Genomic DNA, 26397 nt, shown 5'->3' on the forward strand with positions numbered 1-26397 from the left:
TTTGTGAAGTGTATTTTAGGTTATTTCACATCCCTTCAAGAAAATCCACTGCCAGAGCATTATACTCCCTGAGGGGAAGAAACAGTTTTTGAAAAAAAAAAGGTAATACTTTGAAATGAATTTCTTGGTTGTACTGGAGCTCCATTTCAAAGTATACAAGGTCAGTGCATGTCATTCGCTTTTCGTTCTGTGTTGCCTTTTTCAATTTCAAAGTTTTTGTTTCCGTTACTCTAACTAGACAACTATTTCATATACTAATTGTTGTATTTATGAGGAATGCATCCTAACATCTGTCCAGAGCTTGATTTTTGTTAATTTGTATCTATAACCTTTTGTTCAAAGCAGTAAGTAATATGAAAATATCTATTAGATTAATCATTTCAATTCTGCAGAGCTTGTTTGATACACTGGAAATTCCTCGCCTCATATTTTATCTGTTACAAGGCCAGAAGTCCAAAATGTAGAAGTGGGATCTTGTTCTTGTCACACTTGTGAAAAATGGTGCTGTGCTTTCTTTTTATCGATTCATAACATGGGTGGTCTGACATTGTTAATAACCACACAGTTGAAGCTTATAGTTAGTGAAATACTACAAAGGCAGCATGGTGGCTCAGTGGTTAGCACTGCTGCCTCACAGCACCAGGGTCCCAGGTTCAATTCCAGCCTTGGACAACTATCTTTGTGGAGTTTGCACATTCTCCCCGTGTCTATGTGGGTTTCCTCTGGGTGCTCCGGTTTCCTCCCACAATCCAAAGATGTGCAGGCCAGATGAATTGGCCATGCTAAATTGCCCATAGTGTTAGGGAAATGGGTCAGGGTGGGTTACTCTTCGGAGGGTCGGTGTGGACAGGTTGGGTTGATGGACCTGTTTCCACACTGTAGGTAATCTAATCTAAATGTTTGAGAATTGATATGTGGAATTGAGGAGGAGCTACTGGGGAAGATGGGGTGACCGGGAAACAACAGTGAGATCTTTCAAACATAGATCTTCAATTTCTTCATTGTAGTGACCAGCAGATTAGCATCCCACTTTGTCTCCGCAATGAATAAAGGCTAGTGTTGCCACAAGATGCCAGACTCTCCAAAGAAGTAATCTTTGGATGGTGATATGAACTGGTTTCTCTCCATCTAAGGAGGCAAATTTAACATCACTTCAGAAAAAAAATTGCAGCTCTAACATTTGTAACATGCTGAAAATGTTGGAAACTGGAATGAAGTGAACCAGCTTAGATAAGACTGAGCTCAACAGAGAAAATGAATATCCAGTTGAAAATTGTTTGTGTCTGTGTGGGTTTCCTTCCACAGTCCAAAAATGTGCAGGTTAGGTGAATTGGCCATGCAGAATTGCCTGTAGTGTTAGGGGAATGGGTCTGAATGGGTTGCTCTTTGGAGGGTCGGTGTGGACTTGTTGGGCCGAAGGGCCTGTTTCCACACTGAGAGTAATCTAATCTAATCCAATCTAAAAGTGCCCAAGTTTGCGTAAAATGCTGTAAACTATGTTATATCCTCTTTTCCAAAATTCAATGTTGTTTTTTATAGGATGGTTTAGCTGCTATGCCAGGATACAGAAGTGAATGGATAATAACTTATTTGAACAACATTAATTACACATTGCTAACTAATTTTCTTTTGCTATATCTTCATTCTGTTTATGTACAGTCAGTTTGGTGAACACTATCATGGAATTAGGAATGCAATCAGTCACCTGGCAACCATTGATTGCATCTTTTCATTGGCAGCAGTTGCTAAGCAAGGAGGCTATTCAAGGTAATAAAGTAGCTTTATAATCTTGTTATCTCTTTCTGCTATTCCTCTTGAGGTTTTGTTTAATTTTTGACCTCATTCTAGAACTTCCAGCACAGTTCTTTGTGATAATTGTCCAGTCCTATATTTTCTTGCAATTTCTGCTCTAGGAATTAAGAATTGCATTCATACAATGCTTTACACAACTTCATGATGCTCAGTACTCTTTATAGCCAATAAAACATTTCTGAAATGTTGATGCCATTGTAAATGAAGAAATGTGACCACCAATTTTGCACACAGCGAAATCTCATAGCATTGAGATAAATGATTCTGATTGATTGAGAGTCATACTATCTGTAGTATTGCTTTAATTGGTGTACTAAGATCTTTTATGTTCATTCAAGAGAGAAGATGGAACCTTTAGTTTAACATGTCATTTAGAAGTCAGTATCCTACCAATGCAAAGTCTGGCTACTGAAATGTTAGCCTGAACAATTTTTGATTCTGTCCTGAAGTACAATTGGAATTCACAATCTTCTGTAGTCTTCCTGAATCACTCTGTTCAGTTTTAGTCTGTTATAAAATGTCTATTTCTAGGGAATAGTATATAATTTTCAAAATGACATCTGAACAGTAAGGATTTGTTATTTAATAAAGGTATATTGAAGCTTCAAATTAAACTTAATCATCTCTAATCCTGATGTTTGTGAGTGTGAGATGCTGTGTATTTAGTTTGATATTATATCATTTGAAGTTTGCTTGATATTAAGAAAGTAAGAAATAGTATTAAATCTACTCCGTTTTCAGTAAGATGATGGTTGATCATTGGCTCCACTTTCCTTATTATCTTGATTCCCTTAGTGCCCAGTCTTAATTATATCTATAGACTGAGTAACCATGGTTCTCTGGGAGAGAGAATTACAAAGGTTCATAATCCTCTGATTGAAAAGATTTATCATCTTCACAGTCCTAAATGCTAATTCCTTTTCCTGAGCTAAGGATTTCCCAGTTGTTTAGATAAAGCATTTTCAGAGCAGCAGCTGTCCTTTACGTTGGCAAAATATACAAAGGTTCAGATTTGTGCAAACGTGGCAACAGCATCAAGTAAGTGAAGGGCTGTAGTCCATCTAGCCCATCCATCTCATTTTTTGACTTAATGCCTGTCCATGTTCTTGAGATCCATTCAGGTTTCTTGTTCTGCCATCAAGCTGTTAGTGCTGTTGACATATACACCCACTTGAGAGATGAGCCCATCCCCTGCAGTTTCCTTCCCCATCCTATGCTTCTTAAATCTTGCCTAATCACATTGTAATTGCCTTTCCCCCAGCTGTAACTCTTGCCCAGTGGTATACACCTATCCCTTTCTATCACTATAGTAAACATAACAGAATTGCGATCGCTGTCACCAAAGTGCTCACCTACTTCCAAGTCTAACACCTGGCTGGGCTCATTACCCAGTACCAAATCTAATGAGGCTTCGCCCCTTGTTGGCCTGTCTACATACTATGTCAGGAAGCCCTCCTGCACACACTGGACAAAAACTGACCCATCTATAGTACTCGTACTATAGTGTTCCCAGTCCAATATTTGGAAAGTTGAAGTCCCCCACGACAACTACCCTGTCTCTCTCACTCCTATCGAGAATCATCTTTGCTATCCTTTCCTCTACATCTCTGGAACTATTCGGAGGCCTATAGAAAACTCCCAACAGGGTGACCTCTCCTCTCCTCTCCTTTCCTGTTTCTTTCTTCAGCCCCTACTACCTCAGTTGGCAAGTCTCCAAACATCTTTTCTGCAACTGTAATACTGTCCTTGATCAACAATGCCACACCTCCCCCTCTTTTATCATCTTCTCTGTTCTTACTGAAACATCTAAATCCTGGAACCTGCAACAACCATTCCTGTCCCTGCTCTATCCATGTCTCCGAAATGCCACAGCATCGAAGTCCCAGGTACCAACCCATGCTGCAAGTTCACCCACCTTATTCCGGATGCTCCTGTGGTTGGAGTAGACACACTTCAAACCAACTTCTTGCTTGCTGGTGCCGTCTTGCGTCCCTGAAACTTTATTTTGGACCTCCCTACTCTCAACATTTTCTTTACTCGAACTACAATTTTGGTTCCCACCCCCCTGCTGGATTAGTTTAAACCCACTGCAATAGACTTAGCGAATATGCCCCCAAGATATTGGTACCCCTCTGGTTCAGATGAAGACCATTCTGCTTGTAGAGGTCCCACCTACACCAGAAAGAGCCCCAATTATCCAAGAATCCAAACCCTCCCTCCTGCACCATCCCTGTAGCCACTTGTTCAACTCCTCTCTCTCCCTATTCCTTGCCTCACTAGCACATGGCACGGGCAACAAACCAGAGACAACAACTCTGTTTGTCCTAGCTCTAAGCTTCTGTCCTAGCTCTAAGCTTCCATCCTAGCTCCCTGTATTTCTGCCTTAAATCCTCATCTCTTTTCCTACCTATGTCGTTGGTGCCTATGTGGACCACGACTTTGGGCTGCTCCTCCTCTCCCTAACGGATCCCAAAAACATGATCAGAGACATCACGAACCCTGGTACTTGGGAGGCAACACACCAGCCGTGAGTCTCTCTCATCCCCACAGAACCTTCTATCTGTCCCCCTAACTATGGAGTCCCCAATGACTACTGCTCTGTTCCTCTTCCCCTTTCCCTTCTGAGCAGCAGGGGCAGACTCTGTGCCAGAGCCCTGTGCTCCACTGCTTTGCCCTGGTATGTCCCCTCCCCACCCCGCCCCGCCCCCCAAACAGTATCCAAAACAGTATACTTATTGATGAGGGGAATGGCCACAGGGGATCCCTGCACTGCTCGTCGGTTCCCTTTCTGTCCCCTGACTATAACCCATTTGCCTTTTCCTTGTACCTTACGAGTGACTACCTCCCTGTAACCCCTCTCAATAACCCCCTCTGCATACTGCCCTATTAATGACACATTAAGCTCAGGTCCTTTCTGACCTCTCGAAATAGATAAGTCCCCTGGGCCAGATGGGATTTATCCTAGGATCCTCTGGGAAGCCAGGGAGGAGATTGCCAAGCCTTTGGCATTGATGTTTAAATCGTCATTGTATACAGGAATAGTGCCAGAAGACTGGAGGATAGCAAATGTGGTTCCTCTGTTCAAGAAGGGGAGTAGAGACAATCCTGGTAATTATAGACCAGTGAGCCTTACTTCAGTTGTTGGTAAAGTGTTGAAAAAGTTACAAGAGATAGGATTTATAATCATCTAGAAAATAATAATTTGATTAGGGATAGTCAGCATGTTTTGTGAAGGGTAGATCTTGCCTCACAAACCTTATTGAGTTCTTTGAGAAGGTGACTAAACAGGTAGATGAGAGTAAACCGGTTGATGTGGTGTATATGGATTTCAGCAAGGCATTTGATAAGGTTCCCCACAGTAGGCTATTGTACAAAATGTGGAGGAATGGGATTATGGGAGATATAGCAGTTTGGATCAGTAATTTGCTTGCTGAAAGAAGACAGAGGGTGGTGGTTGATGGGCAATGTTCATCCTGGAGTCCAGTTACCAGTGGTGTACCGCAAGGGTCGGTGTTGTGTCCACTGCTGTTTGTCATTTTTATAAATGACCTGGTTGAGGGTGTAAAAGGATGGGTTAGTAAATTTGCAGGCGACACTAAGGTTGGTGGAGGTATGGATTGTGATGAGGGATGTTGTAGGTTACTGAGAGAATAGATAAGCTGCAGAGCTGGGCTGAAAGGTGGCAAATGGAGTTTAATGCTGACAAGTGTGAGGTGATTCACTTTGGTCGGAGTAACCGGAATGCAAAGTACTGGGCTAATGGTAAGATTCTTGGTAGTGTAGATGAGCAAAGAGATTTCGATGTCCAGGTACACAGATCCTTGAAAGTTGCCACCCAGGTTGACAGGGTTGTTAAGAAGGCATGCAATGTTTTAGCTTTTATTAATAGAGGGATCGAGTTCTGGAACCATGAGGTTATGCTGCAGCTGTACAAAACTCTAGTGCGGCCGCACTTGGAGTATTGTGTACAATTCTGGTCACTGCATTGTAAGAAGAAGGATGTAGAAGCTTTGGAAAGGGTGCAGAGGAGATTTACTAGGATGTTGTCTGGTATGGAGGGAAGGTCTTACGAGGAAAGGCTTGAGGGACTTGAGGCTGTTTTCGTTAGAGAGAAGAAGTTTGAGAGGTGACTTAATAGAGACCTATAAGATAATCAGAGAGGATTAGATAGGGTGGACAGGGAGAGCCTTTTTCCAAGAATGGTGATGGCGAGCATAGCTTTAAATTGAGGGGTGATAGATATAGGACAGATGTCAGAGGTAGTTTCTTTACTCAGAGAGTAATAAGGGTATGGAATACTTTGCCTGCAACAGTAGTAGATTCCCCAACTTTAAGTACATTTAAGTCATCATTGGACAAGCATATGGATGTACATGACGTAGGTTAGATGGACTTCAAATTGGTATGACAGGTCGGCGCAACATCGAGGGCCAAAGGGCCTGTACTGCGCTATTATGTTCTATGTATTCCCTCAAAATTGTATTGAAATATTAAACTGGATTATATGTTCAGATTCTGGGAATGGGAATGGAATCAAATGTTGTTCAGACCAGGTAAGGATTACAGGTTAACTTCCCTGAATAGCTTTGTTGTAAGAGCCCATCTGATTTGCTGATTGATGATGGTTTCATGGTCTAAAGTAGCATTTTCTTAAAATTGATAATGTTCAAAATTAAATTTCAAACAAATGTTTTGAAAAAAAACAAATTATTATACATTACACAATCATTTAACTTGCCAAATGGAATGTATTTTCAAATGTTATTTGATGGATTTTGATAAAATCTTCTTTGTAAACAATGGCCACTCCTAGGGTCCAATTGGAGTAAACCTGCATGGTTTAAATTTAAATGAAGCTTGGCAGTTAACTATCTGTTATCATGTAACGTGTGCATTCTTTGTAGCCAGTACTTCTACCAAGCAGGGTCTGCTTGTTCACCAGTTAGCACTCTCTCTTTTCTTACAGCATATTTTCCCTTTACATTGATATTTCTTGTCAGTTGTCTTAATACGTGTCAGATGAAAAGCTTCAACAAAATGGCTTTTGTCATCAATAGCCTTGACATATTTACTGCAAAACTTCCTGAGATGCATCAGTAAGGTGTTTTCTTTCATTTGTTAGCAAAATCTTTTTGGATGATATTCAAAATTATTTGAAAAGCTTGAAAAAAAATGTTCAAAAGCGTTATTCATGTTAAATTTACATCCTTTTAGTTGCTAAGGTCTGTGTAGAAAACAGACTGATTTAATTTCCACACCTGATGCAGCATTTGCCTCATGGATGCAAAAGTCTTGTTTACACATACTCTTCCTGTTTTTTTTAAATCAACATTTTGCATTGAAACTGCCAAGAAAGTGAATATTCTGTCGGCAGTCAGTAGTCTGTGATGAGGTAATTGGAAGTTCTAATTGAAGTTCAATGTTTTGACAACATGGAATAAGTTTTTGAAAGCTCTTTCCTATCTCTTTACCCATCTTTATGTTAATCAACTGAGCATGGACAATATTACAGGCTGTTTATTGGACATCATAAGAATTAGGGAAGAAAGGAACCTTGCCTGCACCTAACTTGAATAAATTTTGTCATTGAAAAGGGCAAATGATTTTTGTTTTCAAGTAGAGATATTTTGATTATTACATGTGTTTATGAATTTGAAAATTGTGAATGTTTTATGCTGACACCTATTAGAACAGAGAGAGATAGACACGCACAGTGAGAGGTTAACACAGAAGCAAATGAGAAACCAGTCACTAGATTGAATAGAACATAGAAGATAGGAGCAGGAGGAGGTCGCTTGGCCCTTAGAGCCTGCTGCGCTATTCATCACAATCATGACTGATGTTCCAACTCAAGAGCCTAATCATGCTTTCTCCCGTTATCTTTGATCCCATTCGTCCCAAGTGCCATATCTAGCTGTCTCGTGAATACATTCAAAGTTTTGGCATCAACTGCTTCCTATGGTAATGAATTAAACAGGCTCAGCACTTTTTTGTGTGAAGAAATGTCTCCTCATATCCGTCTGAACTGGTCTACCTTGAATCGGCAGACTGTGACCTCTGGTTCTGGACACACCCACCATTGGGAGCACCCTCCCTGAATCTATCCTGTCTAGTACAGTTAGAATTTTATAAGTATCTATGAGATCCCTCCTCATTCGTCTGAACTCCAGCGAAAACAATCCAAACCCAGTCAATGTCTCCTGATACATCAGTCCTGCCATCCTAGGAATCAGCCTGGTAAATCCTTGCTGCACTCCCTCGAGAGCAAGACCAACCTTCCTCAGAAAAGGAGACCGAAACTGGACACAATATCCGAGGAGATTTCTTTGAAAGTTGCTCCTTCATGGTTTTTAAAAAAAGTCAGTGAATTTTCTAAGAAAGGATCTTTTCCTCAAATAGAATGGGAGGATGCTTTTGGCCTGCATAATGCTACTGAGTTGAGCATTGTTCCCAAATGATTTATGAAAGGATCTATGAAATAGTAGTAGATTGTGACCACCAGTCAATAATGAAAAGGAACAAATATAAAATTATATTAGAATGGAAAAGCATCATAGAACTTCCTTACATATTGAAAATGTAATGTTCCGCTGTGCGCCACTGTTGAAATCATCCAGAAGTTCTTTTAAATGGAATTAGATGGTTGCTTGAAGTGGCATGAGAACTGAACGGGATGGTGGATTAGAATAGGTTGTTCAACTAGAGATAAATAGATCATTTTTGTGATGCTGACTTTGCTGTCTCTTCAGTTGGTTGGTTGTGGAGTCTAAAGCACAGCCTTTAGATTAGTTCGTCGTGCTATATCTAACCTTTCATAGCATGGGTAACACAGACTTCTGTGCAGTTCCTTGCCTGATCGATAAATTAGTTGAACAAATGCCAGTTTTTGGGATGTTGGCTTTGCTATAAGATATTGTGCATGTCTCATTGTTTTGCAATGTGTTAGTTGTGACAAGATCATTTTCTGCACACCATTAAGGGGACGCCATAGACACTATTTTCTCTTTACCGGCCTCATCTTCCACCTAGGAACCCTCCAACCTCAAGGGATGAACTCTGATTTCTCCAGTTTCCTCATTTCCCCTCTCCCCACCTTGTCTCAGTCAAATCCCTCGAACTCATCACTGTCTTCCTAACCTGTAATCATCTTCCTGACCTCTCCGCCCGCACCCCTACTCCAGCCTATCACCCTCACCTTGACCTCCTTCCACTTATCGCATTTCCAACGCCCGTCCCCCAAGTCCCCCCTCCTTACCTTTTATCTTGGCCTGCTGGACACACTTTCCTCATTCCTGAAGAAGGGCTCATGCCTGAAACATTGACTCTCCTGTTCCTTGGATGCTGCCTGACGTGCTGCGCTTTTCCAGCAACACATTTTCAGCTCTGATCTCCAGCATCTGCAGTTCTCACTTCCTCCTAGAAGATCTTTACTGTCCTTTCCAATTCTCCCTTAGTCATTGGCTCCTACATATGAGGCAATGTGGCCATGACACAAGTTTTGTTGTTTCTTATTGGAATGAGCTGAGTAATCATGAGAAACTTGATTATTCCACTAGGAAATGCACTGAGATTTAGACAAATAGTTTTGATGGTCACCTCCACTGTTTGGAGTTGTCATCTTGTTCCTCCATTTAGCCGCCTTCTGCGTATTGTGTCTCACTTTGGGGAATATCAGTGTCGAAGCACTCTGGTACCTGAGCTGCATTGTTAGTGCAGTGCTCTTGTCTGTCAGTATGGGGGTTGTCCACGAGATGTCTGATGCTTTAGATCTCAGAGTTCACCTTGGCGATTGGAAGTTGCTTATGTGTGATTTTTATTTTGACATTAGATGGTTGTTGTATGACAATTTCATTGAAAACTAATGACCTTTTCCAACCAGCTCCCACAGCCCAACAGTATCAGTTCACCCAACTGATTAAGGTCAACAGACAATATTATGGAATATATTGAACGTTTTCCATGTCTTGGCAATCTCTCTACTTGAAATTCCTCCATCTCCAATATACCATTTCTGCCTTCACTCGACTGAGGGAAGGTGTATTTGAGGACAGGAATCTCAATCCCAGGACCAAGATCTTGGTTTACTGAGTAGCCATGGTTCTGGAACTCCTGTATATTTAGGAGACTTCGAAAACCTACTCCAGGCACCACAGATCTGTGCAAATTCTTCAGATCCAGTGGTGGAAAAGGCTTTCCAAGTACAGCAGCCTTTTCTAAGCCAACATGCCCATTATCAGGATACTAGCCAATCAAATCCTGATCCACTAGTCAGGCAGTCTACTTTCATCCCCTGACATTAGGCTCCTAATGAAATTGCTCTAGTCTGAACTCTGTCATGGCAGGAGACTCCTAGACAATAGTAAAAATGCTTTTGGAATGTCCTCAAAGCAATAAAACATCAAATATCACACTCGCTTTTATGAGTCCCTGGTTTGTGACTGACCAAAATGGAGAAGGTTCATTTTGAAAGTCAGCAAACACCTTGAAACAGTTCACAGAGGAATAATGGAAAACATTGGAGAAGATGCACAAACACTTGTGTCCAAATCTTTAAGCACATTATTTTTTCCCTGCAATGATGAAGTTATGTATTGAAACATTCAGCTGTTCCCAGAGTGATCCATACATGTTGACCTCTATTTTGTAATTTTAAAAAAATGAATGTGAGTGCTCTCACTCTGTAGAGAGCACAGATGTGTTACGTTGTAAAATAATACTTTAAATGTTATGTTATTTGTTCAGGCCAACTATGCTGGAAGAAGAAAGACAAATAGTGATCAAGAATGGCAGGCACCCAGTGATTGACATTCTAATGGGAGAACAGGAGCAATATGTTCCAAATAGTACTGAATTACATGTGAGTATTCAGTAACATCTTTCAGTGTCATATTTTGTTGTTAAATTGATATCTGTTGGGTTGATTGGATATTCTTTGCTCTACGTTTAGGTTTTTGTTTGGATCATGTGGCTTAAAGACATTGCATTAGAATGTTTTTTCCGGCTTGTCCATGTGAGGTGTTGGGGGATGGGGGAAAAGTGCAGTGCAATGAGTTCACTGCTATATACACACATTGATGTTATTGTCAACAATGGATGAAAGCCTAATGTTAAATACTTTAAGGTTCCTTCTTAAATTCTCAGATTTGCATTTTCTTGTTATGACCTTGTCCTATGATTTGACTTCTCTGCTCCATCTTTTTACTTCTCTCTCTCTTTTCTTTTCCTTCCTGATCCAGAGATGTTGATGGGTGGTCTGGCAGCAACCTTACAGTTCCAGTTTGGTTAGGCTTGCAGGAAAACATGGCCCTTGCCAGCTGCCTTTCCTTCTCAAAATCATTGGGCTTCTCTTCGTCCCATTGTATCCTCCACCATGCCACCTGATCAATACCCTTTTCTCTTCCTGGCATCCATTCACCAATCCTCCTTGTGCTTCTCTCCTTCTTCCCTTTTATTCTGTTCTCCCTCATCGTATCACCTCCTTATTGTGCTTCCAAAGTTTGCTGACAAAGTGAGCCAGAGGCTCTACACTCTTGTCGGAGAAAGTGAGGACTGCAGATGCTGGAGGTCAGAGCTGAAAATGTGTTGCTGGAAAAGCGCAGCAGGTCAGGCAGCATCCAAGGAGCAGGAGAAACGTCATGCCCGAAACGTCGATTCTCCTGCTCCTTGGATGCTGCCTGACCTGCTGCACTTTCTCAGCAACACATTTTTAGCTCTACACTCTTGACCAGCTTCCCTGATTCCTTCTCCTTAATTCCTCAGAGGCATTATCTACTGTCCTAAAAAGAAAAAAAAGTCAAGTTGGGATGTGGGATGAAACTTGCTATCTTCTGGTCAATGTATCTTTTGGTCTACCTATGCTACTTCCTTGCACTGATATTAGTAATCATCGCCTCCTTTAAAAAGACCCCTGACTTCCACCGCAAAAATCACCAGTCTTTGTTTCTGCCTCACACCTTCTACTGCTGAAACCCTCATTTGTGCTTTTGGGACCTCTACACTGAACTATTCCTATGGTCTCCTGGTGGTCTTTCCATGGGAGGTTGTCACACAGAAGTAATGCATCTCTGTGACCTTCTTCAGTCCCAACCCCATTGAGGATTCCAAGACACCCTGTTGTGCAACCCCTTGCCTGATCTTTGGCAGCGTATTTTATCTGTCACATCCCTATCCTTTCCTCCATAAACCTCTCCAACTCTGTCTGTCTGTTGACTAAATGGGCTCCGATCTTAATGGAATTGAGGAGCAAAGAAATTTGGGCACTCAAATTCACAAATGTTTTGAAGTGGAGGACAGATTCAAAAAGATACAAAAAGAGACACATGGTATCCTGAGTGTTATTGTTAAGGGCATGGAGTGCGAAAGCAAAGAGGTTATGCAAATCTTTGGCTAGGTTATGGTTAATAATAACATGCTGTCTTTTAGATATACTTTAGGCAGAATGTTGTTGAAAGGATGCCGAAGAGTTTTATTAAATTGGTCCCAGGACGAGGCCTTTAATTATACGCATAGATTAGTAAAAGCAGAGGATAAAAGGAAAGCTGATGGAAATACTCAAAATTTATGAATAGTAGTAAAGAACCAATTCCACGAGTTCAGTAAACCAGATCTTATTAGATGTTGCCGAATGGTGGAGTGGTGATATTTGGAGAATTATTGTACATCAGGCATATTGAAATGCAGAATGTATTAACTTGAGCACGTGGTGGATTCCTACTTCCAGAGAGTATGTTTAAAATCTGGAACATTTTATACCTTTCAGTTTTACTTGCAGCTTTTATTTATGTGCATTATAAGGACTTTTACAGTATAGGATGATTTATGGAACATATGCTTCACAAATAATACCACTTTATTTATTGCAACTGCTGTTAATATTTAGCAAACTATCCAGAAAATATAATCATTAAAAACCTGAGCAGTAATAACTTCTGAATGCCAAATTTAGAATGGCACGGAGGTTCAGTGGTTAGCACTGCTGCCTCACAGCGCCAGGGACCCAGGTTTGATTCCATCCTTGGGCGATTGTTTGTGTGGAGTTTGCACATTCTCTCCATGTCTGTGTGGATTTCCTCCAGGTGCTCCAGTTTCCTCCCACAGTCCAAAGATGTGCAGGGCAATTCACTTGACCGTAATGTTAGGTGCATTAGTCAGAGGGAAATGGGTGGGTTATTTTTCGGAGGGTCGGTGTGGACTTGTTGGGCCGAAGGGCCTGTTTCCACACTGTAGGGAATATAATCTAATCTCATCATCCTAAGGCAACTGTCTGTGTAGAGTTTGCACATTCTCCCCATGTCTGCGTAGGTTTCCTCGCGATGCTCTGGTTTCATTCCACAATCCAAAGATGTGCAGCTTAGGTGGATTAGCCATGGGAAGTGCAGGGTTTAAGGGATAGGGTAAGGGAATGGGTCTGCATAGAATACTCTGCAGATGGCCGATATTACTCGATGGACCGAGTGGCCTGCTTTCACACTGTAGCAATTCTTTGATTCTATGCTCATTGTTTATGAGACAAGTTTCACTTCAATGCCAGATATGCCACAACTGCTGGGAGGGATTGCCTTTTTTGACAAAAGAGGAGAATTTTGGTTGTTTGGAAACTTAATGTGCTCGGATTCCTGATTTTCATTTTGAGACGAGGCATCAAACCTAGTTTCCCTTCTTTTTATGAAAAAGAGAAAACCCAAGTTAGTGGGTGGAGTTGAGATCAGTAAATTTATCAGCGAATGCAAAGAAATGTAGCAATAGAATTATGGAACTAACTCCGTCCTTCCTGTTATATCATTGACTACGTTATAAAGGCTTCGGTTCCTGAGTGCAATTTTGGAAATAAGTCACAATATAGTCACTTTGATCTATTCATTTTGTTTGGTGGAAAATACATTTTTTGATTTAAATTTCTTACTACATATAGGAAGATATTTGTTGAACTTAATTCCCTGCACTGTCAGTGATTACTTTCTTCACAGTATGTACCCAAGTCACGTGTCTGCATTGATCACAGTACTCTGATAATTATGTATTTGGGACAAGTTAACTTTAGTAAAGAATGTCGCAACTTTGAAGATGAAAATTCTGGAACTGTAACTGTAATATCACAGGTACACCCCAGCATCACAGATATCAGTCTCCAGCCAATTGAATTCACTTCACGTGATCTCAAGAAACAGCTGGATGCACTGGATACTGCAAAGGCAATGGGCTCTGGTAACATTCCGGCAATAGTACTGAAGACCTGTGCTCCAGAGTTTGCCGCTCTCCTAGCTAAGCTCTTCCAGTACAGTTACGACCCTGGCATCTCCCTGGCCTTATGGAAAAAGCAGGACAGATCCAACCTGGCCAATTACCACCCGATCAGTCTACTCTCCATCATCCAGTAAAGTGATGGAAGGGGTAATCAGCAGTGTTATCATGCAGCACTTGTTCAGCAATGCCCATTTTAGGTTTCACCAGGGTCACCCCTGATCTCATTACAGCCAGGACAAAAGAGCTGAATTCCAGAGGTGAGGTGAATGTGACAGCCTTGACATAAAGGCCGCATTTGACCAAGTATAGCATCAAGTATAGCCCTGGCAAAACTGGAATCAGTGGTATCAGGGGCAAACACTCCAATTGTTCGAGTCATACCTGGCACAAAAGATGATGATTGTGGTTATGGAGGGTCAGTCAGCTCAGCTCCAGGACATCTCTGCAGGAGTCCCTCAGGGTACTGTCTGAGGCCCAACAAGCTTCAGCTGCTTATCAATGACCTTCCCTCTGTCATAAGGTCAGAAGTGAGAATGTTTGCTATGATTGCAGTGTTCAGCACCATTCACAACTCCTGAGATACTGAAGCAGTCTGTGCTCAAATGCAACAAGATCTGGACCATATCCAACAAATGGCACACAAATGCCAGACAATGACCATCACCATTAAGGGACACTCTAACCACTGCCCCCTGACATTCAATGGTATTGCCATCACTGAATACCCCACTGTCAACATTCTTGGGGTCACCATTGACCAGAAACTCGCCACATAAACACAGTGGTTGAAAAAGCAGGTCAGAGACTAGGGCTACTGCGGTGAGTAACTCACCATTTGACACCCAAAATGTATCCACCATCTACAAGGCACAAGTCAGGAGTGTGATTGAATGCTCCCCACTTGCGTGGATGGGTGCAGCTTCAACAACATTCAAGAAGCTTGGCACCATCCAGGACAAAGCAACCCACTTGTTTGGCACCACATCTATAATCATTCAATCCCTCAGCGACAGCGCTCAGTAGCAACAGTGTGTACTATCTACAAAATACACTGTAGAAGTTCACCAAAGATCGTTGGACAGCACCTTCCAAACCCATGACCACTTCCACCTTGAAGGGCAAGGCAACACCACCACCTGCAAATTCCCCTCCAAGCCACTCACCACCCTGACTTGGAAATATACACAGTTCCTTCACAGTCATTGGGTCAAAATCCTAGAATTCCCTTCCTGCTGGCACTGTAGGTCAACCCATTGCAGGTGGACTGCAGTGATTCAGGAAGGCAGCTCACTACCACCTTTTCGAGGGCAAATAGAGATAGGCTATCAACGCTGCCCAGCCAGCAATGCCCAAGTCCTTCATACAAATGAATTTTTAAAAATCATGTCGGGTGGTCTGATTGAGGTGTTCGTTATTTGCTGTTGTGATATTTTCCCATTATTGTAACAGGCAACTTCCATTGGAGTACGCTTGGTCTCAGATCAGACAAAGTCACGTGTTTATTATTTTGGTTATAAAAGGCCAGAGGATGTGTCATTGATCATTTTGTTGCAACCCTTTCTTTGATCAGAGCTGATGTGATTATTGGGCAAGTCAGACCCTAGCCTAAAATCTGGTTTGATAGAATTTGCACGTTAGTTCAAGCTTTAAAACTCCAAAATGAATGATATTAATATATAATTAAATCATCAACTTTGCATCAAACATCCTTCCCCCAACAAAAGAATGAAAATGTATCTTGTTGATCGAATTATCATTACTCATCAACATTACTGTAACAGTACAGTGACAGCAATGTTTTGGTATTGTATATTCAATGGGTTATGTAACAACCATATTTTACATTAGTTCCTGAGTACACCTCAATGTTCCTCAAATGTGTGATAAAGCCTGAGCCTAGAAAATAACATTTCATATCAATGAATGATTTTCAAATTGTACATTTGGAGAATTAAGCTCCACTAAAACAGTCTTTAAAGTCTTTTCTCCAAACAATTCCAAGGAAATCAAAAGAATGTTTAAAAAACAGTTTATTTCATGTTGTTGATGATATATCTCAAAAGTGATGTAGAAGTGTAACGAGACTCCACTGACTCCTTTTCCACTGTAGAATATTTTTGTTGACATGTGGTCAGTTTCTTTTGAAAGATACCTGACAGGTCATTCAATCCCCATCTCCTGACCTTGCAGTAAAACAGCCCCACACTGATGCTGCCAACCTCACCCGCCAGTTTGATTGGCTTTACATATTTCAGGGAGAAAGTGAGGACTGCAGATGCTGGAGATCAGAGCCGAAAATGTGTTGCTGGAAAAGTGCAGCAGGTCAGGCAGCATCCAAGGAGCAGGAGGATCGACGTTTCAGACATGAGCCCTTCTTCAGGAATGAGGAAGGTGTGCCAAGCAGGCTAAGATAAAAGGTAAGGAGGAGAGACTTGGGGTAGGGGCGTTGAAAATGCGATAGGTGGAAGGAGGTAAAGGTGAGGGTGATAGGCTGGAGAGGTCAGGAAGAAGATTTCAGGTTGGGACTGAGACAAGGTGGGGGGGAGCGAAATGAGGAAACTGGAGAAATCTGAAGCGATTGCCAGACCATAGCAACACGACAGCTGGAGGAAGAGCACCTCATCTTCCGCCTAGGAACCCTCCAACCACAAGGGATGTACTCAGATTTCTCCAGTTTCCTCATTTCCCCTCCCCCCACCTTGTCTCAGTCCCAACCCTTGAACTCAGCACCACCTTCCTAACCTGCAATCTTCTTCCTGACCCCTCCACCCCCACTCCGGCCTATCACCCTCACCTTTACCTCCTTCCACCTATCGCATTTCCAATGCCCCTCTCTCAAGTCCCTCCTCCTTACCTTTTATCTTAGCCTCCTTTACATATTTCAACGCAGATAATGGGGTATGATTGTCAGAGCAGCTTTTAAGTTTTCAAAACCATAAACAGCTGTTACACAGTCCTTTATTGGCTAATCATTTGAAATGTTGCTGGTGCACATTTCATTCCAAAGTTGTGCTAATACATTTGCTGTTACAAAAGCTGATATTTTTTGGCTCTTATCAGTCAGTAGAACTTGTCAACTTGCCAATATATCTATAGTAATTTGATTTGTTTTAACATGTTTATGTTTTCAACACATTAACATGACATATCACTGATTCTTTCTCCTGACTTGGGTGCTTATTACCTAATTCACATAATTGCGTTTCTTTTTAATTTGATAAGATCCAATGTATCTTATTTTCTCATGGTTTCCCCAAAGACAGGTAACAACACTAATGCCTTGGCTTCTGTAAGAAAATGTTGAACTTTGACCTTTTTATCTATTCTAGTTTTCATTGCATGGTGAGCATTTTTGAGTTGGTTTTAGCCAACTCCGATGCTTTGGTCAGTTTTTCTCTGAAATTTGAAGCGTAGCTTGGAGGGTAATCTCTGAGATTTGGTTCAAAATTTTAAAATCCAAATTTATGTTAAAATGTATGTAAATCTTATGCATCACAACTGGAATCATGGGTGGAATCTTTCATCCTTGGCAGTGAGAAAGAACTTAATTAGATTAGATGGTGGTGAACCGGATTCCTGCCACCTACCTGACTTTGCCCAAACTAAGTTCTGTTCAGGGAGGCAGTCGGTCCACTGGAGTTGCTTACCTAGTTAGTTAACTACTGCAAATTGTAGATTATTTGTTTCAGATTCGATGCATGTAGTGAAGGTTTAATTGTATAGCAGTAGTTTGCCTATGTCTGGTTGGTAGGAGTTGTTGAACAACGCTTTCTATGACTTTTTACAGGCTTTGCAGTGTGGTAGAAATCATATAATATAAACCAGTAATGCATTTTATTGCAATTTACACTCTCAAGTTCATTTTTAATGTCTTTAATTATAGTAACAGCTACTGCTTTAAACATAAACAAAAACAGAAATTGCTGGAAAAGCTCAGCAGGTCTGACAGCCTCTGTGGAGAGAAATCAAAGTTAATGTTTTGGGTCGAGTGATACTTCCTCAGAACATTTCTGTTTCGCATATGCATTCCTTGGAAGGATTGAGATAAAACTTGTGATGCATTGCGTGTTCCTTGTCCATTATTATTGATTGACTTGAGGTACCTTCACTTGCAATTGTGATTACCATATTGCATAACATCGAACCTGCCTAAATCAGCAAATAATGTAAATCCACAGATACTTTTATAATGATAAGAGCTTATATCGATATGCCCGCCTTTTTCCAACATGGTTATCAGAAATATGTTCTTTCATGGGATGTGGGCATTGCTGAGAAGGCCCCACATGCTGCCCATCTCTGGTTGCTGTTGACTTGCGTGGCCTCACCTGCTATTCCAAACCATTTGGCCGGGAATCTTGAATCACATGTAGTACAGACCAGGTAAAGATTACAGGTTAACTTTTCTCAAGGACACAATTATGAAACCCCATCTGGTTTTACTAATCAATGATTTCATGATCAAGATGAGTTTTGCAGTCCAGAATTTATTAATTGAATTTAAATTCCTTCAAGTGTCATTGTGCTTGACATCACTTTTTATTGATGCAAAGTAATTATTTAGCATAATTGTTATTTCCTTTTTCTCATTGACCATGTCACTATTGTCAGTTTGCATTGCTGCTGACCACATTGCTTGAATTAATATAATTGTAAAATGTTTTTGTTGATTATGATATCCTTTACAATTTTCTTGTTTGCGGATCTTACTATTTGATTGGTCTTCATTTTTCTTCTTTGCATGTCCGTCACAGGAGTTTAAACGATCTCTTACACTTTGGATGTTTGCTTTTAGTTTTATCTTGTCCCTTTCCTCTTGTATTAGCCATGATTTTCTTGAGTCAAGTCGAAGACTTGGCCCTAATGCGAAATGGCTCTGAGGGGATTCGCTTGAGTTCCGATAAACTGGAATGTATTCCCCAAATGGGTTGGGGAAACCGATTCAAGAGAACCTTGTAGAAGGGAATTGGATATTTGCTTGAAAATAAAAAGAATTGTAGCACTCTGGGAAAAACATTAGCAAAGAGATTTCAAAGAGCTGGCACATGAATGATGAGCTGAATGAAAGAACATCTATTTCTCAGAAGAAAATGTACAGTTTTATTCCAACAAATTATATTATGGAGCTGTACTGTATCCTGTCTGATTTTGTCTTGCCATAAAATAATCAAGTTTAATGCAACTGAATTCTCTTTCTGATACATTACTTTGTCTCATTCTGCCAAATATCCTGTTGAGTTTCTGCAGATTGCCCATCCTGCATCACTGGTGAGAACTGGCGGTAGACTCTACATCAGTGAGAACATGTGTCTCTCTTCCTATACTTCAGCTCACAGCAATGCGGAATGATTAGATTGTACTCCGCCAGTGTTGGGTTTCTTTGCATGCGAGTGTTATCCTTATATATTAGGTTGAGCCAAATTAAGGGATTGTAATAGACTGTAGAGAATATGAACACCCCCTCCTTCATTTGCCTTATCTGTTTACAATCCTATCCTTTGCCCCTCATGTACTTAAGCTTTCTCTTCAAGGTTTCTCTCTATGTTGTAGCAATTTTCACATTTAGCTGCTTTCTGGATAGAGGATTGTCTCCTATATTATGAATCAGATTTAATGATGACTATGATAATTATAATCCCTAGTTTTGAGCTACCTCGAAAGTGAAAATATCTTCTCTGCATCTACCCTACCTAATCTTTTCATAAAGTCTGAAGGTGTTAGCCTTCATTTTGTTGTAGTATCATCCTCGCAGAGTTTTACTTTGCACCTACTTTATTGAGCATATCTCATCTCCTCTCCACCCCTTTCTATATAGGCATTCATTTTGAAAACAATTTCTTTGACTCATCAGGGATCCTTGCTCGTTCACATTGGCAGATGTGGTGAGTAATGCAGTTCTATCAAAGCTGCAGCATGCAAGAGGAGTTAAAAGAAGGTTTATTTTGTCATTATCTGATAGCCCAAGCATTAGTTTTAGTTCTGGCAAATGCGAAAGATAATTTCTATTGACAGTGAGCAAACTATTCCAAAGGCAATCAGTTTCACTACAAACCAAGGCAAAATTCTGCAGATGGCAGAAATCTGAAGTAAAAGTAGACTCAGCAAGCGAGGCAGCTTCCATTGGGAGAAAAGCAGAACTGATGTTCTGAGGCATAATGGATTCAAACATTAAGTCTGTTTCCCTTCACAGATATGACCAGATTAGCTGAGTTTCACAGGCAATTTAAATGTTATTTTAATGCAAGAGTTAATTTCTTTTTGTCCTCAGCTATTAGTTTTTCATATAATCTTTCTTAAGTATAGAAATGGAACCAAACAACTCTATCTTCTCGTCTGAATGGACTTGAAGGGGTATGCTGGTAAATAACTGGACTATAGCTCGAAGAGGCATAAGGGACTATAGGATTTGATCTATATGAGTTTATCAGCAACAATGGAATTTAAATCTATGCATATCCTAGATTGATTAAATACTTTATTCTTACAAATAGTTGGTGATTAAATAAATGGAGATGTAGGATTTTGGATGTTTGATCATTGCAATGGTCTCATCTGTGAATTAGACCTTTGGGGAGCTGCACATCTGTCTACTACACTTTGTACCTTTTGTTTCAGTGTTACCTTGTAACTTGAGTATTTGTCCACCTACTGTGCGGATAATAAGTATTTACGTGCATCAGCAGTAAATGTGATGATGATCAAGTCAGTAACAGATCAATATGGGTCATCTTTCTGGCACACAGTATTGGGTACCCTCACCATTGTAGCTTTCTTGCAGTTTGTCACCATCTTCTCTTTATTCCTGTGGATACTGCCAATGGCTATAGGCCAACTCCAGTGGAGTGTATTGATTTGATCTCCTTTGGGAAAGGTTTGTGGAGGGAATCTCTGTTCTTAGGTGGTATGCAGCAGGGAAGGACATTTAAAGCCACCTTCCTCTTTGGTTCTCATTCTCCTACCTACTGTGTAGTACAGCAAGCATATCCTATGCCAGAAGTTTGTGCTGAATAATAAATTAGCTCAACCTTACAAATTCTGGTGATTTTAATATACTGAGACCAGCAAATCCACCCTGGTTGTAAAATGTCATCTTAAATCTTAATTAAATTGTTTTGTGTTTATTCAGTGTTTTTGAAGTTGTGAATGGATCGCACCTTACAAATGATGCCATAGATCTATTGATACAACTTGTAAAATTTGTTTTTTCTTGTTCCAAAGTATGTTTGTCAAATATTATTTGTCATATCAGTGTACTTTGAGTCATATTGCCTGGGTAATTTGTTTTGTTACAATTCACTTTGAGCAGTAATGAACTGATCAGATTATAGACTGGTTACAATAATGTCACTGTGAAAAATGCTGTTATCCTGTTTATGTACGTCCTCATTCTTTGTAACTTTTAGGAATTATGAAAAATACAAAAATTGTACTAATCCAACTTCGGTTGGTATAAGTACCTTGACACGTGTGCAATGAACATTCAGCAGTTCATTAGTTTACTTGCCTATTCAAATCTAATCAAATAGATCCAAGGAGTGTTTTACCTGAGTTACTATTTGAAATTCCAACACTTGACGTTTGAGCTTCTCTTACAAGTATTTCTCCCACTTGTGTGGGACTCACTTAGAGTTCCCTTTGTTGAGCCACATCCACTGCTTTGAAACCCTCACAATAAAATGCTTGTTGGAATGTTAGTTAGTGTTTCAAGCTAATTTAAAGCACAGCAGTGGATCTGGATCAATAATTAAAAAAGAATAAAGCTATGATATAGTTCATGAATGTCCAGGTCACGCTTTGAGACTGCTTTTTCTTGAGCTTTCCACTGATCATTAATTTTGCTGGGTCTTGTTTTCAGGGAGATGGACAGAGAGTTATGGTAATTACTGGGCCCAACATGGGAGGAAAGAGTTCTTACATTAAACAAGTGGCACTGATTACTATCATGGCACAAATTGGGTCTTATGTCCCTGCAGAAGAAGCTGTGATTGGCATCGTGGATAACATTTACACAAGGTATGACTTTTTAATTTCACAAAATGGGCATACACTTCAGAGAGGCTTTTATTTCTATTGTTTACCCAATCCCGTGTGGTCATTTCATATGGTTTTCTGCACTAAAAAGCTGCCAACATTTGATCTTGCTGTGTAGATCTTTCATCTAATTTAATTATTTTTGAAATAAGGAATTTGAAATGGATCTACTTTAGAGGAAAAACAAGTTAACAATTGAATTTGGGAAGAAATGTGCTGCCATTAACACTAGATTGGTGAACAAATGTGTGTCAAGTTCTTATGTATGCTATTTGAACAAATTCTGTATGATCTGGGTTTAGGTTCACATTGAAGGCAAAGTTCTAGTCTACACCGATACTGGCTTTTGTTTCTTTCTTCTCCCCTCATTCTTGCTGTCACCTTCTCCTCATCCTCAATGATCTGGTGTGATTTTGAGGAGTCTTATTTCAGTTCTTTGAAGATGTAGCGATTCAGCCATAATAGCATCCTGTGGAATATACTCTAACTTCTTTTGACAATACAAGAGTAATCCCCTAGAATTTGTTCGCTCTGTTGTACTTGCTGGCATAGTCTTTTTGCTAAGTTCTAAATTACTGATAAGAACTATAGGAAGACCTGGAGACTGTTTGTTTATTTTGGCTAGTACAGGATATGCCTGAAGTTGTTTTGAAACAGGATATACGAACAGTAGCTGATGCTGCAGAAGCAACAGTTGGTAGCAAGTAAATGTGCCAGCAAGGTTCAGGCTGCTGCTGAGAAGACCCACTGAATATACACCACCTTGTGGATGGCCTTGAAGGCACTTGTTGGGAGCCAGAAGGCTATAATGCAGCTTAACATATAATGAAGCTTAACCAGTTGGGAAACATTCAGTACTGATGTATGAAGACTATTTGACTACCTCCTGTGCTGTCACTCAGTGAAGAAGTTACACTTTCTTGTTATTTCAACTATCATACTACTTAAGAGATTTTTGCCCAAGTATTTGAACTTGATTACTTGTATTTAATTTGGTTATTTTGTTGAGAAACAAGATAAAATATTGCGATTTTAATGAGGTCAGTCAGGTGGACGTCATAGAATATGAGGCCCCTGATTGGGGCTGTTAATCTGGTCAAATCAGAGACCCTGGCTGACAGAAACAAACAGAAATGTCAGCGGTTCTGTTCACTCTGAGAGCTGGCTCTGAGGGAGTTGGAAAGTTTCAAAGACTTGACTTGTAAATAAAGAGTGACTTGGTGACAGAATACTGGCCTCTGTGGAGTTATTTCCAAGATTGTGTGTAGAATCCAGCATGTTGAATTTGCTAAAATGTTTTAATCATTTTTGTCTTGAATGTTGATTGTAACAGATTGGTTATAGCTACATGTTAACTGCAATACCGAAAGAGCTATAATCTTCCCAAATTCTGTTTAGTTCGATAGTTTCAGCAGTATCAGACAAGTGAAACCATGCAGTTAACTATCCAAACCTTATGGCAACAATTTTGTGTCAGGTTGTACAATTTATTTTGTTCAAAACCTTTAGCAAATGAATGGAACTGAGTTTTGAATTAGCACAGAGTTTTCAAATTAGGAGCTGGAAGTGAACTTCTCCTAGTGTGCATTATGTGCAGTATCCTGGGATTTTATTGTTGCTTTTTTATAAAAGTAATTGTTCATTGTGGGATTCCAGTATTTTATGAATGCAACGTGATACATCATCTGTTAATTTTATCATAAAGTTTGCCACAATAAAGGAAATGTAATGAGCATTGATGTTACACAAATACAGTGTAATCTATATGCGTAATGTTAGATAGCTTATCATAGTCCAACTGGTTTAATATCCTGTCATGTGTTCCATTACATCAGTTAGAATATTGTAATTGCAGGAGCAGTCAGTGTGTTTGCTATGTTGATGATTAGAGTGTCATTGGCAGTACCCTCTTAAGCCTTCTCCCATTCATCACTAATAGCTATCCTTTTTAGGAACAGTAAAGAGCTATTATATCCAAACAAATCTATCCCTTATTCATAAATCAATTCCGATTGTTTGCCATCTCGCTATTTCTCTCATAATCTTGTCTCTCTGCAAAAATGCATCTAATTGCCTCTCGATCTCATTCGTTCTGTCCACCTCCATGACCTTCCTTGGTGATCATGACAATTTGCTGAATAGATACGTGAACAACCTGCAGTCATTTCACAAGCAGCATGTTTTATCACTGTTCCTTTTCATTCCTTCTCTTTTGAATTATGTTATGCAAGGACCTCTCACCTTGCACCCTTTTGGAAATGAGCTAATCGAAAGCTCCACTGTCTAATTCTTAATCTATACTACATCTGTTCACCTGTCACCTCCATGCTCACAGGCTCACAAACTGCTTGGTTTTAAAATTCTCAACCCTGTTTTTGAAGCACTGGAGAAAGGTGACATATGTGGGAAGAAACCAGGTTAATGTTTGAGATTGATGACCTTTTATCAGAGCAGAAGGATGGGAACCAAAGAGTTTTTAAGCTAATAGAATGGGATAGAGCAAGAAAAACAAAAAGAAGTATCTGTGGTAGAGTTGAAGTAAAAATAGATGAACTGACACTAAATTTCGTGATGCGAAAGCTGAAGACTGTGATAACAGATATTGTAGTGGAGCAAATGTTCGGGCCATGTTAAGTGTGAATAACAATATAGCAGGCATCTGAATGCAACATGAAGGGGTAAAGAAAGAAACGTGCCATTGAAAAAGAAAACATGCAGAGCGATGTGGAGGCAGAGATTAATTATGATGTAAAGTCGTTGCACACCGTATTGTGTCCAGAAGGCTGTAGAATGCTGACCAACCTTGAGGTGCTGTACCTTGAACCCAGATGCAGGTATGCAGGACTGGGCTCACTGGGGCCAAACTGGAATGTCCTGGTGAACTCAGGGCAGGGATGGGGAGGAACAAATGAAGGAACACTGGTGTCTTCAAGAACTTGGTCATACTTTCCAAGGAAATTCCCCCACCCCATGGCCACAGGGTGTTGATTAGGAGAGAAACCTTCCCCACCCTACCTTGTTCTGTGTCTGCAGGAAGGCCACTGCAGGAAGCCTGTCGGGATGGTGAATTATCCACCTCCCTTCACCCACCCACACCTGGTGTTTTACCAGTGTGAAAAGGAAGAGCATTAATTGGCCACTTAAAGGTCTCAGTTGGCACACGCCTCACTGTTGGTAAAATTCCAGTGGCATGTTGAAGGGTGACAGCTATGATAACCTTCCCCTTCCTGCTCAGTTCTCACACTCTTGTTTGGTGTAAGATAGCTGCTCCTGTGTAAACCGATCTCTTAAAAGTAACATGAATTCTCAAATTTTTAATATCACCAATGTTTATGTTGCTTGAGTTGATATTTGTTAGTATGCGAGAGGTTTCAGTATATAAACAGATCTGTAGCTTCTATTGCCATAGGACCCACTTCCAATTTATACAGTTCAGGTAATAATAATCTATCACTTATCCATGGTGTAAATCACAGTTTTTAAGGAAGTAGCTTAATTCCAGAGCTGTCCCTAGTCGCAATATGTTGAATAAAAGCATGATTAATTCAAATCCAGCGCTCTGACTCAGCTGACAGTGCAGCTCAGAAACTTTGAAAAAGAGAAAGCTGTTCAGTTGCCAAGGCTCACTTTCAGCCGTTGAGAATAATTCTGTTTTGACAAACATCTTCAAGTCTCGTTTCCTGATTGCATTTGTTGTGTAAATAAGATAAATTATCGATTTAGTCATATTATTGATTCATTCATAAAAGCAATTATAAAATAATTCTTCCTCATTGCGTAATCAATTTGCTATAAGCTGTAAACATTTCTCATGCATTTACATTTAATCAGTCTCTGTCTAATAATAACAATATGAAAGCTGTTTAAAATTGTTACTGTTACGAGAAAGAAATTTAATATGTGCTCTTTGTTTTACCTGTTGGAAGTATATTTCGTTCGTATTTAAAAAAAACTTTTTTGCCCTTTTAACTAATTATTTTAGAAAAGGATGACTTTATAAGTCGGCAGAATGGATTTTAAACTCATGCAAATGGGTGGTTGTGTAGGATGAGAAGCTGATGGGGTAGAGAAGAATTATGACCTGTGGCTAAATTGAACAAGAGCAAAGATTTGGGAATGGAATAAGGAAGGAGCAAAGAATTTTATATTGATCTGAGAGGGAGGAAGATATGGATAGATGGTAGAACAGTTTAAACAGGTGTACATGGAAGAAGGTTGAGGTGGAGCTGAAATACAGTAAGAGTAGAACACAACATGCTTGGAAGAGAAAGATTGACATTTGCTAGCTGTATTATAGCTAACACGTAAAGA

The 26397-nt window shown here is 40.1% G+C and overlaps 1 protein-coding gene across 1 annotated transcript in view; it reads left to right on the plus strand.

Annotated features, from left to right (window-relative positions):
- Nucleotides 1-26397, plus strand: part of msh3 (mutS homolog 3 (E. coli)) — a 274896-nt gene that overhangs the window by 143341 nt on the left and 105158 nt on the right. The window contains exons 18-20 of the mRNA XM_060843997.1: nucleotides 1660-1767; nucleotides 10555-10669; nucleotides 21911-22068. Coding sequence (XP_060699980.1) covers nucleotides 1660-1767; nucleotides 10555-10669; nucleotides 21911-22068 — 381 coding nt within the window. The remainder of the gene's footprint in view (nucleotides 1-1659; nucleotides 1768-10554; nucleotides 10670-21910; nucleotides 22069-26397) is intronic.

Source organism: Hemiscyllium ocellatum, chromosome 2 (assembly GCF_020745735.1).
Source record: "Hemiscyllium ocellatum isolate sHemOce1 chromosome 2, sHemOce1.pat.X.cur, whole genome shotgun sequence".
In the NCBI taxonomy this organism is placed as follows: Eukaryota; Metazoa; Chordata; class Chondrichthyes; order Orectolobiformes; family Hemiscylliidae; genus Hemiscyllium; species Hemiscyllium ocellatum.